The sequence below is a fragment of the Montipora capricornis genome, chromosome 4 (assembly GCF_036669925.1).
Source record: "Montipora capricornis isolate CH-2021 chromosome 4, ASM3666992v2, whole genome shotgun sequence".
Lineage (NCBI taxonomy): Eukaryota > Metazoa > Cnidaria > Anthozoa > Scleractinia > Acroporidae > Montipora > Montipora capricornis.
In genome coordinates this window covers 34414496-34428434 of record NC_090886.1, presented here as the reverse complement: position 1 = coordinate 34428434, position 13939 = coordinate 34414496, and the positions used below count along the sequence as shown (strand labels likewise).

General features: G+C 40.2%; 1 protein-coding gene across 4 annotated transcripts in view; it reads left to right on the top strand.

The window, feature by feature from the left end:
- Positions 1-13939, top strand: part of LOC138045996 (glyoxalase domain-containing protein 4-like) — a 35784-nt gene that overhangs the window by 20634 nt on the left and 1211 nt on the right. For 2 of the 4 annotated variants that reach the window (XM_068892678.1, XM_068892681.1), the window contains exons 5-6: positions 8976-9307; positions 12841-12927. In XM_068892678.1, the coding sequence (XP_068748779.1) occupies positions 8976-9307; positions 12841-12927 (419 nt within the window). Of the gene's footprint in view, positions 1-2972; positions 3134-3273; positions 3387-4521; positions 4572-6453; positions 6575-7504; positions 7647-8975; positions 9308-12840; positions 12928-13939 lie in introns of those variants that run through there. The other 2 variants (XM_068892680.1, XM_068892677.1) reach the window with 2 other exon arrangements.

Sequence of the window (13939 nt, the reverse complement as noted above, 5' to 3'; positions counted from 1 at the left end):
TATAACAAGAAGTTTTGTTCGCCCTCGGGCGTCATGAAGTTTTGACCAATCAGAAAACGTATTTGAGTTGGGAGGAATAACAAAGTACCTTGATAACCAAACTTCACCTTCACCTTTATTACTCGGGATACGTAAAGGTACATGTATATACTGAGTATTAAAATGGGTTTGAAAACCGGAAGTGCAGAAAAATGCACGATAGAATTAGGAAGCGGGGATTTCATTGGTTGAAAGCTATGCGCGATAACCCCTAGGGAGAGCTTGTGAACACAAAGAAAATAATATTTAGCAAAGGGTAAAGATGACGAACACAAAAGCGAATGAAAGGATCCTAAATAGGAAATTTTTACACCTCAGTGATATAGGGAGAAACTGACTGAAACGTTAAATTGTTGCAAAATCCACGTTATCTCTTTCTTTGTTAATTGGTGTTGTAGCCATACGTATCAAAGGAAATTGAGTTATCGGGTAATTACTCAGAATACCTGAAAGGTTTCGGTTGCCTTTGCTCGGTGCCGCAAAATGGACAATAGAATTTCCTAGGCTAAAAACAATTCACTTGATGCCTTGAACCATTTCACCTCCCTTTATAACGAAACTACGTTTTCCAACAACAAATAACAGCCGTTGTGTCGAGTGTCGTTGGGGGGGATATCTGCACGTGCGAGGCTTCAAACAGCCTCAATGCTTACAGAGTTCTATGAAAATCCGGATTTGTAACATGCGGTGGGGCAACCAAAGCGATGGGAGCTGTGTTGGGGTTTCAGTGGGAACCTTTTATTGACGTTTGCCAATTTAGAAACTCAAGTCCATGTTCTGAGTGAAAGCTCAATAGCAGCTAATGATTAAAATCTTGGATTCAGTTTTCTGGAAATGTTATGAATAAGATATAGCTAATCTAAATCTTGCATGTTGACAACATGATGAAATGTCAGTACAGAACTCGCAGCAGCGGTATGTTGGAAATGCGTGAAATTTCTTTTTCTTTTAGCTGTTCTTTGTACGAGCATCATCCGCAGAAGTCAATTTTTTAATTGTTTCACGGTCTTCATTTTAGCTATCTAGAGGGAGATCACCGCATTATTCGCAACACTGCTTTGCAGCTGGTTGCCTGTGTAGCTTGTAAGAGGAGGGCTAAATTTTACTTGGCCACTTTACAAGACTGGGTTTCACAAGTTTTCTCTCTCGCTACGGTAGTGTTTCACTCTTCCTTTTCCCACTGGTTTCACCGTGACTTTGTATGTCACCCCTGCATTGCGTAGATTCAAGTTTATATTTCCGATCCAACAACCTGTACCAAACCAAACTACTACTTTTGCTTGGTGACCTATTGATTTTATTTGTAAACACTAAGCGATATTCACCAATACGTTATCCGTTGTCATGAGCCCTCAGATTTCAATTGGCTGCAGAAACATTTACTTCTTTTGTTCCGTACTTGGCAAATTTGAACATCGCTTTAGTCTATTCAATCCTTGCAGTCTGTTTCAAACTAGCTCTTCCAAAATGTATCACCCTACTTCTGCGCAACATGGTATTATACGCTTTGAACGGCGTATTGTTGAGGACCGTGTGCCCACTATTGTTATTGCGCATACGTTCTGCGCATCCACTCAAGATACTCGGATTTCCTAGGGGTGGTGCTCATTAGTACAGGGTTATTTTTGTGCGGTTCAATACTATGTGGAGAAAGCAGAACTTAGCAAGTGCTGTTGGTATCCAAAAAGGAAATTGGGGGTAACCGTGCATTTTTCAGAGATAATTAAGCTTAAATTTGGAAAAGAACGCGATAAATAGCTTTGTAATTTAAAGCTTTTTACAAACATTGGTGATTAATTTTCTTTGAAAAATGATTGGTTACCCCCAATTTTCTTTTTGGATTTCAATAATTGCTTTTTCCGGATATTCAGGAAACCTCGCAAAAATACCTTTGAATTGGTAAAGCCGGTAATATCACAAATTAAAAATTACATTAACATACTAAATAGAACAAAAAACGCTGTGGCCGAAGGTGTATTTATTAACTGGTTTAGCTCACAGAGAAGCCACGAAAAACTTTCTCCTTGATCCCCGTTGACGACTGAGTAGTATCTACCTAACCTGGGAGTTGGTCTCAGTTTCTGGATGTCCTAGGGAATATCTAAAAACATACATGCTATTGCGTGTACTGACGTGTTTCCTAAGAGAATTGCAAATAGTGCTGGACATTTATGTCTATAAGGCCATGGATCATTTTATACAACGAATGATTTTTATAGAATGTGTCAAGTTTTTTTTTTATATGTGAACATCATATGCTCTAAAAAAGAAGTCAGTAATAGATTAGTTCTCATAATGCGCCGATCAAATCGAAACTTCAACATCCCCCACCCCCCGGGCAAACCCCGGGCATTTTTTACTATCCTCTGTGCCGGCGGAGTGGGGAATTTGACCTTTGCCTGCCTAGGGTGGGGAAAATTAAAATTTTTCGGGTTTGGACGAGATGGAAGAGTTTAAAGGAAGAGAGATATAGCATTTGTGAGCGATTGGCTTACAAAAAAGGTCTTTATTAAAGACGACAGGAGCCCACAACGATTGTTCTTTAGTAGGGTATGACAGACAAATCCGACGATAGGGTAGGGCATTTGAACACCATTTTGGCCCGAGGGGGCGGCAATTTGAACGATCAAATCTTGAAAATTTCAAATTCCCGGGCTTTGCTACGGGGGGAGGGGAGGGGGAGGGGATGTTGAAGTTTCGAGTTGATCGGCGTATAAACAAGAATGACAGAAGAGGCCATTTTTTTAGTTTTTAAGATCTTTTAAATAGCCAATATTTTGCCGCTGTCATTCACCAAATGGCTCCTGGTGATATGTGTTGCTAAAAATAGCTGAATTCTGTCACACCTTTCCTGCGTGATACTCATGTACTTTTCATGTGATGCAGTGAGGAACAATTTCATATAAACACGAGTGACCATTATTCACTCGCCGCAGACTGGGTGACCTGTGTCATTTGTCTCCCTTGGTCTTCCCGTGAATCGAGTTTCCACTAGAGTGCAAAAATGTCTCTCCGAAGAGCTCTTCACTTTGTTTTCAAGATTGGAAATAGAAACGAAACTATGAAATTTTATCGGGAAATCCTTGGAATGAAGGTAGGACGGTATTCTATGGTTTGTATTGAGTATGAAGTAGAGAGCGAAAGTGAAGTACTGCTTCACGTTACGTCATCGCCGCCATGTTGGTGGACGAAAACAAAAAGATGTCTCATAAGCTCCTTTTGTTCGTCCACCAGCAAATGTACACTGCAGCATTATCACCTGTGTCCCTAGAGACTGGTTGCAAACCATCCATACCGGATTTATAGAAGCACGACATTGAGCTGAATTTTCAATGCGAGTAAGATGAGTAAGTACAAAGGCAACCCTTTCCGATCCTAGAAAGGAGAATGGAAAATTTTTCATGTCATTATGGTGGAGATCCCTTGGACCGTTTTGTTCACTTGATGATAGTCAGATACAACCATATGCATGTTATCCAGACAAGAATTTTGCATCATTAAAAAGCAGAGCTTTAATAGTATAGTATATAGACCTCTCTACCTTCCAATGATAATTGCACTAAGTCGATCACGTGTCAGTCTCACAGGAACTTTTCATTTATCTTTTTTTCTACCTATTAACATGCAGTGATAATTTCTTAGCAAAACAAATTTCCCAGCACAGGTTCACAGGGTCTTCATTGAGCAAACAAATAGGGAAGCTGTAGAGGTCTAGATTCTGAGTACCAGCATGCATGGACTGCTTAGAAGCGGCTGCAATTTGCGCCTGTATATGCTTCCAGCCGCTGGGGGTAAATGAATCATTGTAAAGCGCCTTTGAGACGTTAGTGATAAGGGCGCTATATAAATGCACCACTTTACTTTACATCTGCTATAAAAGGGTACCTGGCTCTAATATTTTACCACAGTTTCTCATGAAGAAGAAGTTGGCTTCACACAAGCACAGACACAATATTAAGTCGCCTTAGTGTGATTTCTGCATTTTACAATGACTAGTTTCCTCCACTTGCCCCAAATTTCATTTTCCAAGAATCTGGAAAAATCTCTTTGGTCAGCTCTTTGTTCATTCTGCGTGAGAATGCATTTTTTTGCTGACAGTACATGCATGTGTTTCATAGGTACATTTTGCGGAGATCTTCAAAATACTTTATTCCCTATATCTTCTAGAAATTTTTTTGGTTTGGTTGCTTTTCCTGGGGCAGTTTCTGGTTTTTGCAGCATAGTAACACCAGCAGTTGATACCTTGTCGCATGACAAACGTCATTGAAGCAACATTTAGCTCACCTTGTTTCAGTTCACTCTATGTACCTATCCCACACTAATGTTGGGGGAAAATATTTTTTTTCTCGTAGTTCCTATTAAACTTAAATATTTAATGTGAAAATTTGTTCTTTTTTAAGCTAAGGAAAAGGGCGTGTCTGAGTTGTTTGGGTTCGGTAATTTTCTTGAGAGGTGAATTAATTTTGCTACATTCCATTGTAGGTGTTACGTCATGAAGAATTTGAGGAGGGTTGTAAAGCTTCTTGCAATGGGTATGTCTAATACACTTTACTTACAAGAATTTCTTCTTTTTAATTTTCAGTGATTTGCATAATTATTTCCAGGGCTGTCATTAAGTTTTGAATCAGGTTCAACACTCAAGATTTCACCTGAACCATGTAAATACATGGCCAAAGGCCATGTAAAGGAAGGCCCGAAGCACCTGAGCCCCCAGGGGGGTCTGGGGGCCTGTTCCCCCAGAAAATTCTTAAAATTAGACCCTCAGAAATGCATTTTGCTGCACTCTAAGGAGCAATTTTATATTTTCTCAATCAAAAAGTGACGAAAATGAAACAGGGCAAAAAAGATAAACTTCACGATAAATTAAGATATTTACTAACCACGTGGAAGTGGTGATGCATCACAGAACCGTGAAAAATGGTTAGTGGAATCCCATTTGTATCAAGTACATGTACGATGCATTGATAATGATTTTGTCGCTGAAAATGCCATCGGAATCCAACAACGATGGATCGGGGGTGTTCTCCGAAGGTTCTTACAGAAAATGTTTGGATTTTTACCAAAAACATGTCTTAGAATCAGGAAAACAGACAACACAAGGCAGCAATTATATTTTCTTTAGAAGGTAAATGTTTATAAATAACTTTCAATTTGTTTTACTTCATGAATATTCATTCTGCAGCAACCATCACCCGTAACATTGACTGGGCTCAGCCGTAACAGGTGTTATGGGTTACGGCCCCTAATGACATCCGTGATTACTGTTCTTGCTTTTTAAGTTTAGTTTTAGTTTTGCTTAATTTAATATTGTGCTTTATGCATTAAAAACACAGCTAACTTGCCTGTAATGACAAACGTAACATTTGAAAATTAGAAGGTACCTTGTCTATCCCAACAGATGAGAGTATACTTTATCACATTTTATTTAATGTATCAAATTTCAGTTCTAATCCAGGTCATTGATTGTCATGAAAAAAAAGAAATAGAAGATAAATTATTACATGGATACTATCAGCATGAGAGGAAACAAAATGTGGACCCATTAGCTGCCATGTAATGTTTAGTTTAATATATAGATACTGATGAAATGTCCAGATTAAAGACAACTTATTTTACTCATTTTTGAACTGGCGAAAAAGTGGGCATCAACCGCCAAAACACACATGTTGTGTAACATGATACTAGATATGAAAAACTAATTATGATAATGTCGAATTGAGTCATAAAAAATGTTAATGTAGTAGAGAAAAATTTACAGCACAAAGGTTCATGTACATGTATCTTGCAAGGAAGGGGAAGCTCACTTTTTTATTCATTTTGGCTAATCATGTTAGCTACTATGATGACACCTATATCCTCACATAATGCATCTTCACTATGCGTGGTGAAGATAATTTTTATGAGTTTTTAGAAGAAGGCTAGACTAAGTATTTCGTCAGTATCTATATAATAAAATGTGTTGTCATATGTGAAATTATCTCATGTTATTACAAGCATCATTTTTTAATTGGAAGCATAAATCAGACTTCCATCACAAAATCCTTTTGTCATAAAACTGTATGCTCTATTTTGTCATATTACATGTATCAGTAAGTGTGATTAAGTTTGAATCATTTTTTTAAGCACAATCTTATGTGTGGACAAACAAAGGTTTGATTTCAGAAAAAACGTAACATGTCTTGTCTAACGCCAGACGATTTGACTTGTCAATGGAGCACAGTTCAGGATTCAATGGGTTAAGCTGCGTTAAACAGCATTATCAAAGAATGCCTATCTTGGGGCATTCAAGAATTTATTAACACTGGAACCCTTTATAGAGGTTCTTTCTTTTTAATTGCATACTTTTTGCTACATGTAAATTTACCTTGAGCCTACATGAATGGGAGCTCGCATTAACTTCTTATTTTTGCTTAGCCCTTATGATGGAAAATGGAGTAAGACCATGGCTGGGTTTGGGCCAGAAGACGATCACTTTGTTGTTGAGCTAACATACAACTATGGTATCAAAGAATATCAACTTGGAAACGATTTTCAGGTATCTGTGACATTTTTTCTTACTTAAGTTGACTCCCAGGAACTCTTATAAATTAGTGGAGTTACTGGCTCTCACCAACGTAATCACTCACTCCATGAACTCATTCACCCGTAAACCGGGCTAAACTGGCCATACTTGGTATTTTACTCTGTCTAACACCAGACGATTTTACTTGTCAATGGGGAAACCCCAGGAGTCAATGGGTTAAGCTATTGATAAAATTTTCAAAAGTCTGCATATCAGTATAAAAATGGCAGGAGAGTGTTCTTCAAAATCTTAAGTGTAACCCCAATGGAGACTGTCTAATTTGGGCATCGTTGATTGAAGCCTTTTGTCTGCCTCTACCATCAGGTACCTTCAATGGGAATCAAACCCGTGGCCTCTGCGATGTCAGTGCAATCCTCTACTAATGGACCTCTTTAGCTTGTACATTTCTTTTTCTCATTTCAGACCATGTGATGTTACTCCACGGAACATTTTTTTTCAAGTGTTGTGTTATGCATTTGCGTATGTATGCACAACTTTTGAAAAAAACAAAAGGAAAATTCCCTTGGGAACAAGATCACATGGTCTGAAATGGGAAAAGAAAACATACAAGCTAAAGAGGTGTATTGAGCTATGAAGGCACTAGAGTGGCAGCAGGTCAATCTGTTTGGCTCGCGTGTTCTGGTGAAAGGATTCAATGAAACAGTGTGTATTAGTTTGAAGTGTGGTTTATAGACATATTTTTGTACCCATAATGTTAACTGGGAACCAATCACAAGGGCTGTTGTACATGTAGTTGCCAACCTGAGCCAAGAGCAAATTTGTAAATTGTATTCCAGTATGCAGAATATGAATTGCAATGATCAATCTTCTGAGCATTAAGCTATCTTTGGTTGTAAGTCCTAAATTGTGCCCATTATAATATTATTACTATCTCCTGTGTAGGGTCTTACAGTGCACTCCAAGTCTGCTGTTGCAAATGCAAAACAGAATAACTACCAAATTACAGAAAGGGAAGATGGTTGTATCACTGTCAGTGCTCCTGGTGGTTACAAATTTACACTTGTGGATCAAAATGTTGATGGTGGTAAGGACAGCAATAAGTGAGAGAGACAGCTTGATGGGTAGCCTGCAAGCAAGCCCTCTTGCCACCCCGCAAGACAGCTTGCTCACAGGCTACTTGATGGGGAGATCCATGGGGACATTTACTTGACAATGATGAGCTTTATACCTATGAAATGTATGGATGACTTGGAGGTTATTGATGACCATTATGTGCTTTAGATACAAAATATCACTACTGCTTCCACTACTACTACCACTACCACTACCACTACCACTACCACTACCACTACCACTGCCACTGCCACTGCCACTGCCACTGCCACTACCACTACCACTACCACTGCCACTGCCACTGCCACTGCCACTGCCACTGCCACTGCCACTGCCACCGCCGCCACCACCACCACCACCACCACTACTACTACTACTACTACTACTACTACTATTGCTACTGCTACTGCTAGGTCAATAATAATAATAATAATAATAATAATAACGATGATGATGAGGATGATGATGATGATGATGATGATGATGATGATGATGTGGGATATGCCAATACAGACAGACCGTGAGATAAAAGCCAACAGACCAGACATTGTAATAAAAGACAAACGGGAGAAAAGCTGCCTACTCATTGATATGTCCATCCCTACTGAAAAGAACACTTACGTTAAAGTTACTGAAAGGCTGTCAAAATATTAAGACCTCGAAATCGAGATTGAGCGAATGTGGGGGATGAAGGCCACAACGATCCCAGTTGTGATTGGAGCGCTGGGATTAATAAATAAGGGCTTGGAGAAATACACCAAATAAATCCCGGGTAACATCAAAATTAGTGAACTACAGAAGATTGCACTGCTAGGAACATCTCACATCCTAAGAAAGACACTCTCTATCAAGTAAGATAGACTTCTACAGCTGTACCTCATTTTAGCCCTAGGCCCAAGGAATGGGCTTGGCTATTGTGTTGTAAATCGGCGTAAAGTTAAAGGAGATAGAATAATAATAATAATAATAATAATAATTATTATTATTATTATTATTATTACTATTATTATAATCTTGGTTGAAATGAAACTTTCCCATATATCAAACTTTTGGGCCATAACTTGAAAAGAAGGCCAATTAAGTCCCATACTCATCCCCACCCCACCCATCACAATGTTGTTCAGTTAGAGGATAAAAATAATAGCCCAGCAATGTCTCGCTTTTGTTTTGAGGGGAAGGCTACTTCATAAAAAGAGTATTTTAGATGTGGACAAGGAGCTTAACAATGCCTCTACTATTTTATCCATGACCCTTGCATGAACCAAAACAGTGATACATGACTTGTATATTTCTTTGCTAGATCCAGTGAGGAAAGTGGCCCTTGGAGTTTCAAACCTCGCCAAGTCAGTAACGTATTGGCATAAATTACTTGGTATGACATTGTTTGAACAGACAGACTCTAAAGCAGTGTTAGGTTATGATGCAGACAAGTGCAAGCTTGAATTGATTAATCTCGGTCAGCCAGTAGACCATGCTACGGCCTTTGGACGAATTGCTTTCTCGTGTCCTCGTGATCAGCTGCCAGGAATTGAAAGTGCTGTCAATGAAGCAGGTCACGCAATACTGACTCCTCTTGTAAGTTTGGATACCCCCGGAAAGGCGACAGTGGAAGTTGTCATCTTGGGTGATCCTGTAAGTATGCCTTTTTTATCAGGCTGGTTGTCTATCGATTTTTCCTTAAACTTGCCAAAATGTAGTCCTCCCACAATGGACCTCAACGCTTTAATTGCAATTGCGAATTTGCTGCATTTCGACAATTTGGATCCAAGTAGCATGGCCGGACAATTATCACTTGTACGTAGTGCAATGGTCTACTTGTAGCTCCCACGATTCTCCAATAGCTCAGTGGTGCTAGCAAATTGGAAGGTCGTGGGTTTCACTCCTGCAAAGGAGTACTCGGGTTTTCTTTTCCGAGTATCCCCAAGTCACTGTCGTTAAATGAGACCCAATTTTTAGGAGAATGTAATGTTGCCGCCCAAGTGATACAGTTTTCTTTAAGTGAAACTTATCATCCCAGTTAATTAGACAACTTGGGAGCCAATTCAGGGCTACCTTAATTTTTTCGAAACTTAAAGTAGATTTTTAAAACTTTGCTGATAGTTCTATCTCAGATTGCTAATTACTATTCTACAATAAAAATGGGTTTCACCGAGTTCATTCATGAGATATAAGCAAGTAAGTACGAAATATATGGTGTTTTTGGAGAGCTTTCATGTTGCCATGGTAACCTATTACGTCACAATAGTGAGCGTATTTTGTTAAGCAATAATTGGTGTTTCATATCTAACCATAACATTTGTTACGTGATAGTGTTTTAGTTATAACCCTTCTAATAAGAATGTCCCTTAAAGTTGTGAAACTGGTTCTAACTACCTTAAGCAGTTTCAAAAGAAGCTGAGCGATAACATTACTCAGTACTGCTGGAAAGGTTTTCTATACAATCATATTGCTGCGTATACATGATTCTGTTGATGAGAAGAGAAGCCAGAAGACAAGGGGATCCCATCCGAGTAAATTTCTGGCACTCCACAGCAGTTATGATGAATATGAATACAGCTTTTAGCCACGCATAATCTGTGACTGGAATAATAAACTCCCCCCCCCCCTCCCCCCCTGATGTACTCAACTTAGATGATAAGAATGCTTTTAAAGCCAAACTACATGTACTACAGTCCCGGTCGACCACCCGCGTTGTCTTTTTAAGATTTTGCGGGATCTAGGATGTAGATGTAGTAATTGAGAGATTACGGGAAAATTTTGCATGGTTTAGAACTGGAAGATCTTGCACAGACCAGTGTTTTGCACTGCGGCAGCTTATTGAGAAGAGCTTGGAGATGCATTTCCCCGTCAAAATCCACCTGTCTTTAAAGCTGCATTTGTCAGTGTCCACAGAGAATCCCTATGGAAAATACTGAAAGGGTATGGTATACCAGGGAAAATTGTGAACGTTATGAAAAACACCTACGAATTAAGGATCTGAATGCTGTGTAAAAGTTGATGGCGTCATGACTGGCTAGTTCACAGTAACAGCAGGCGTGAGACAACGCATCATCTGGTCACCTCTTCTATTTGGCATCATAATAGACTGGGTCCCGAAGAATGCACTTGACAAGACTGATATGGGAATAGTACTTGAAAGAAGGCGTAGATCTCGTTATCGTCAGGAGAGACTATCAGACCTCGATTTTGCCGATGACATTAGAGACCTGTACATCGGAGGACAATCTCGACCCCACAGCTCTTCTTTTTTGCGCATAAGAGCTCTGTGAAACCCTGATACAAAGTGTCCTCTCATTGGTTTTCGTAAAGAACATTCATGTGCATTCATGTTAGCACGAGCAGAAAACAAGCGCCGTAAGGTTCAAATAGCCAATTGTTGGCTATAAGAACCCTACGGCGCATGTTCTCCTACATAGAGTTTCCCAGAGCCAAGGGTCATGCGCAGACATGTGATCCGGGGCTCTGGTGACGAGAATGATCGGAGGACGGAGACGACTGCGAGTTTTCCGCACTGAGCATAAGCAAAAGGTTTGGACGCCGACATTTTTCGAAGTGCGCGTGCTCAGAAAGGAAAACTCGAACTCTTAGTCGTCCCCATCCCTTCGATCAAAAGGTCCCTATTGCATTGATAGATGACCCAAAGGCCAGGCTGCAGAATGGAAAATCGCAAGTGAAACAGAAAGGAGGAAGAGTAGGGTTAACAGAAAACGCTAAGAAGACAAAAATTAGCGAATATCAAAGGAGTCAACCCAATTAACCGTCAATATGGGGATTGATGAAACATTAGAAACGGTTGAGACGTTGACAGTCATGTAAGCATGAACACCAAGGCAAGACTATTCCAAGCTTTTGTAATAACTATACTGCTGTATGGAGCAGATGAATGTTAGAAATTTCGAGGCAAATGAAAGGTATAGTCTATGTTACACAGACAAACACATACCTTGCATTTTACCTTTCGACACACCCATCCGAAAAATTGGTTTTTACCCTGAGTGGGACTCGAACCCACGTCTCCCTAATTACTAGTCGGGCAAGCTAAGCCACTCCTACACCATCAAGGCCACCACCTGGTGACGCAGCAGGTTAATGAGGTGACTTAGCAGCGCGGGGATCCCCAGTGGCTTAGCATGCCCGACCACTAATCAGGGCAAAAAACAATTTTTCGGATGGGTGTGTCGAAAGGTAAAATGCACGGTATGTGTTTGTATGGAGCAGAAGCCTGGAATACCATCTAACAGGAGAAGAAACGAGTATCTGCTTTTACAATCGCCGTTTAAGGACAATCCTTGGAGTGACATGTAGAGATTACAAGGTGAATGATGAAGTGTACAGTGTACCCCCCTTTTCATAGGGCTACTCGTAGGAAGCGGCTGACCTGGTTCGGTCACGTAATCCTGATGGATCCAAGACGATTGCCAAGGAAAATGTTATTTTGGGAACCTCCTGGAAGAAAGCGGCCTGGTAGACAACAGATGAGATGGAAGGACGTGATCGGCCCAGATTTAAAGGAAATAACAGTCACCTATGAAAAGGCAGTTGGGCTTGCTGGTATCGATAGAGAAGGCTGGTCCACCTAAGTGAAAGCGCTATGTGGTCACTCAACGACAGCATAGCATAATGATGATGAAAAGAAGCCTGAAAACTTCATACTTGAACGAGACTTCAGCCCATAACCGTGCGATATCGGTGCGCTTGTACCACATTTGAGTTACCAAGCCATCTGGGACTTGGGCATTTTCAAGTCCGTATTGTATCCCGACATACGGGTTTTCTTCACTGATAATGGAAAAATCGTTATCGAAGCTATCGCTCTTATTATACTTTTCTGGATAATATTTCGGTGCTTACTGCAAGCATTAGGTTTTGATGGCCGTCTTATACGCCGCGGTAAGGACTTAAAACTTGCTGCGAGTTGACCGGCAAAGTTGCAAAATGATCTGTACAATTAGATTCTTGAAGTACAAAATTTTTCAAACCGCCTTTTGGTCCTTTTTGGCGGCAGCGTACAATATTGTTTTTACCTTGAATGAGTGATCAGAACTTTTTTTTTTAAAGTATCTAGCTTTTTGCCATTTAATTTACACTTCAATGACAAGTTCAAATGTTTTTATCCTCATGATCTTCTGTTCTTTGTTGACTGTGTTATATTTTATTATTTTTAGGATGGACATGAAATTTGTTTTGTTGGTGATGAAGCTTTTCGGGAATTGTCCAAAACAGACCCGGAAGGAGAGAAGCTTCTTGACAAGGTAGAAACAAGCTTTCTTTTTTGTTTCCTTAATAAATCAATTTTAAGTCACCCAGCTATCTTTCTGTTAGCACCGCACAGCCGGGTTACAATTAGGGACCTTAAACAAGGACGATGACAACGGCTACGAGAATGTTATCTAAAAATTTATTTTCCTTTATGGTAGTCATTTCGCTATGGACATTTTTTTTTTACTCAACCCTTTTTGTGATGCTTGCTCTCGAAGCCGACGTGGCCGACCTTCGTTGTCCTCGTCTGTTGTCGTCCTCCGTCCCGCACAAGTTGAACTCCAGAGAGAGAAAAGCGAGGATGGAAAAGAGGAAAAGAAAGTCTCAAAGAATCCACTCAGTGTTTTTTTCCATTGGCGCCGATTGGTGATTGAAAATTCTTTTTTCCATTCATAATAGAAGCAGGCCCCTCACGATGGATAGCGCTATCCATTGGCTAAGTAATAGTGAAACCAATTGCGCTATCCAATGGATAGTGATTTATCCGGTGAATAGCGTTATCCACTTTTCGAACAACTGCATGGGGCCAGCTACATACTGCTAAATCTAATGAAGACTATAGACCAACTATTATGCTTTAGGATTTATTTACCGCACGTATCACGAAGTCTGATGACGGTTTACAATTCTTTCTCAAAGGTGAGATCGGACGCCAGCTTCTAAAGGCGCCTCTGGCAGCAGCTATCAGTCCATATTTGATCTCACCCACCTGTCCAACCCCACGCATGTATGTGAAAAGATGACAGACCACAAGACCGGGTTTCCCCCCCCCCCCCCCCCCACAGTGTTGTTTATCGGGAAAGGTTGCAAGACGGGGGCCTACGGTTTATAATCCTTATCTGAGAAGACTTGAAAGTCTAACTATTTGCGGATGTAATTACAAAACAAGCACTTAATCCTCAGTTATTTTAAGACCCTGAGAGTTGGTCCGGCCAGAGTCGGACTCACGATCTCATGGCAGCCCGGTGCTCAACCAACTGAGCCACCGAACTTATTCATAATACT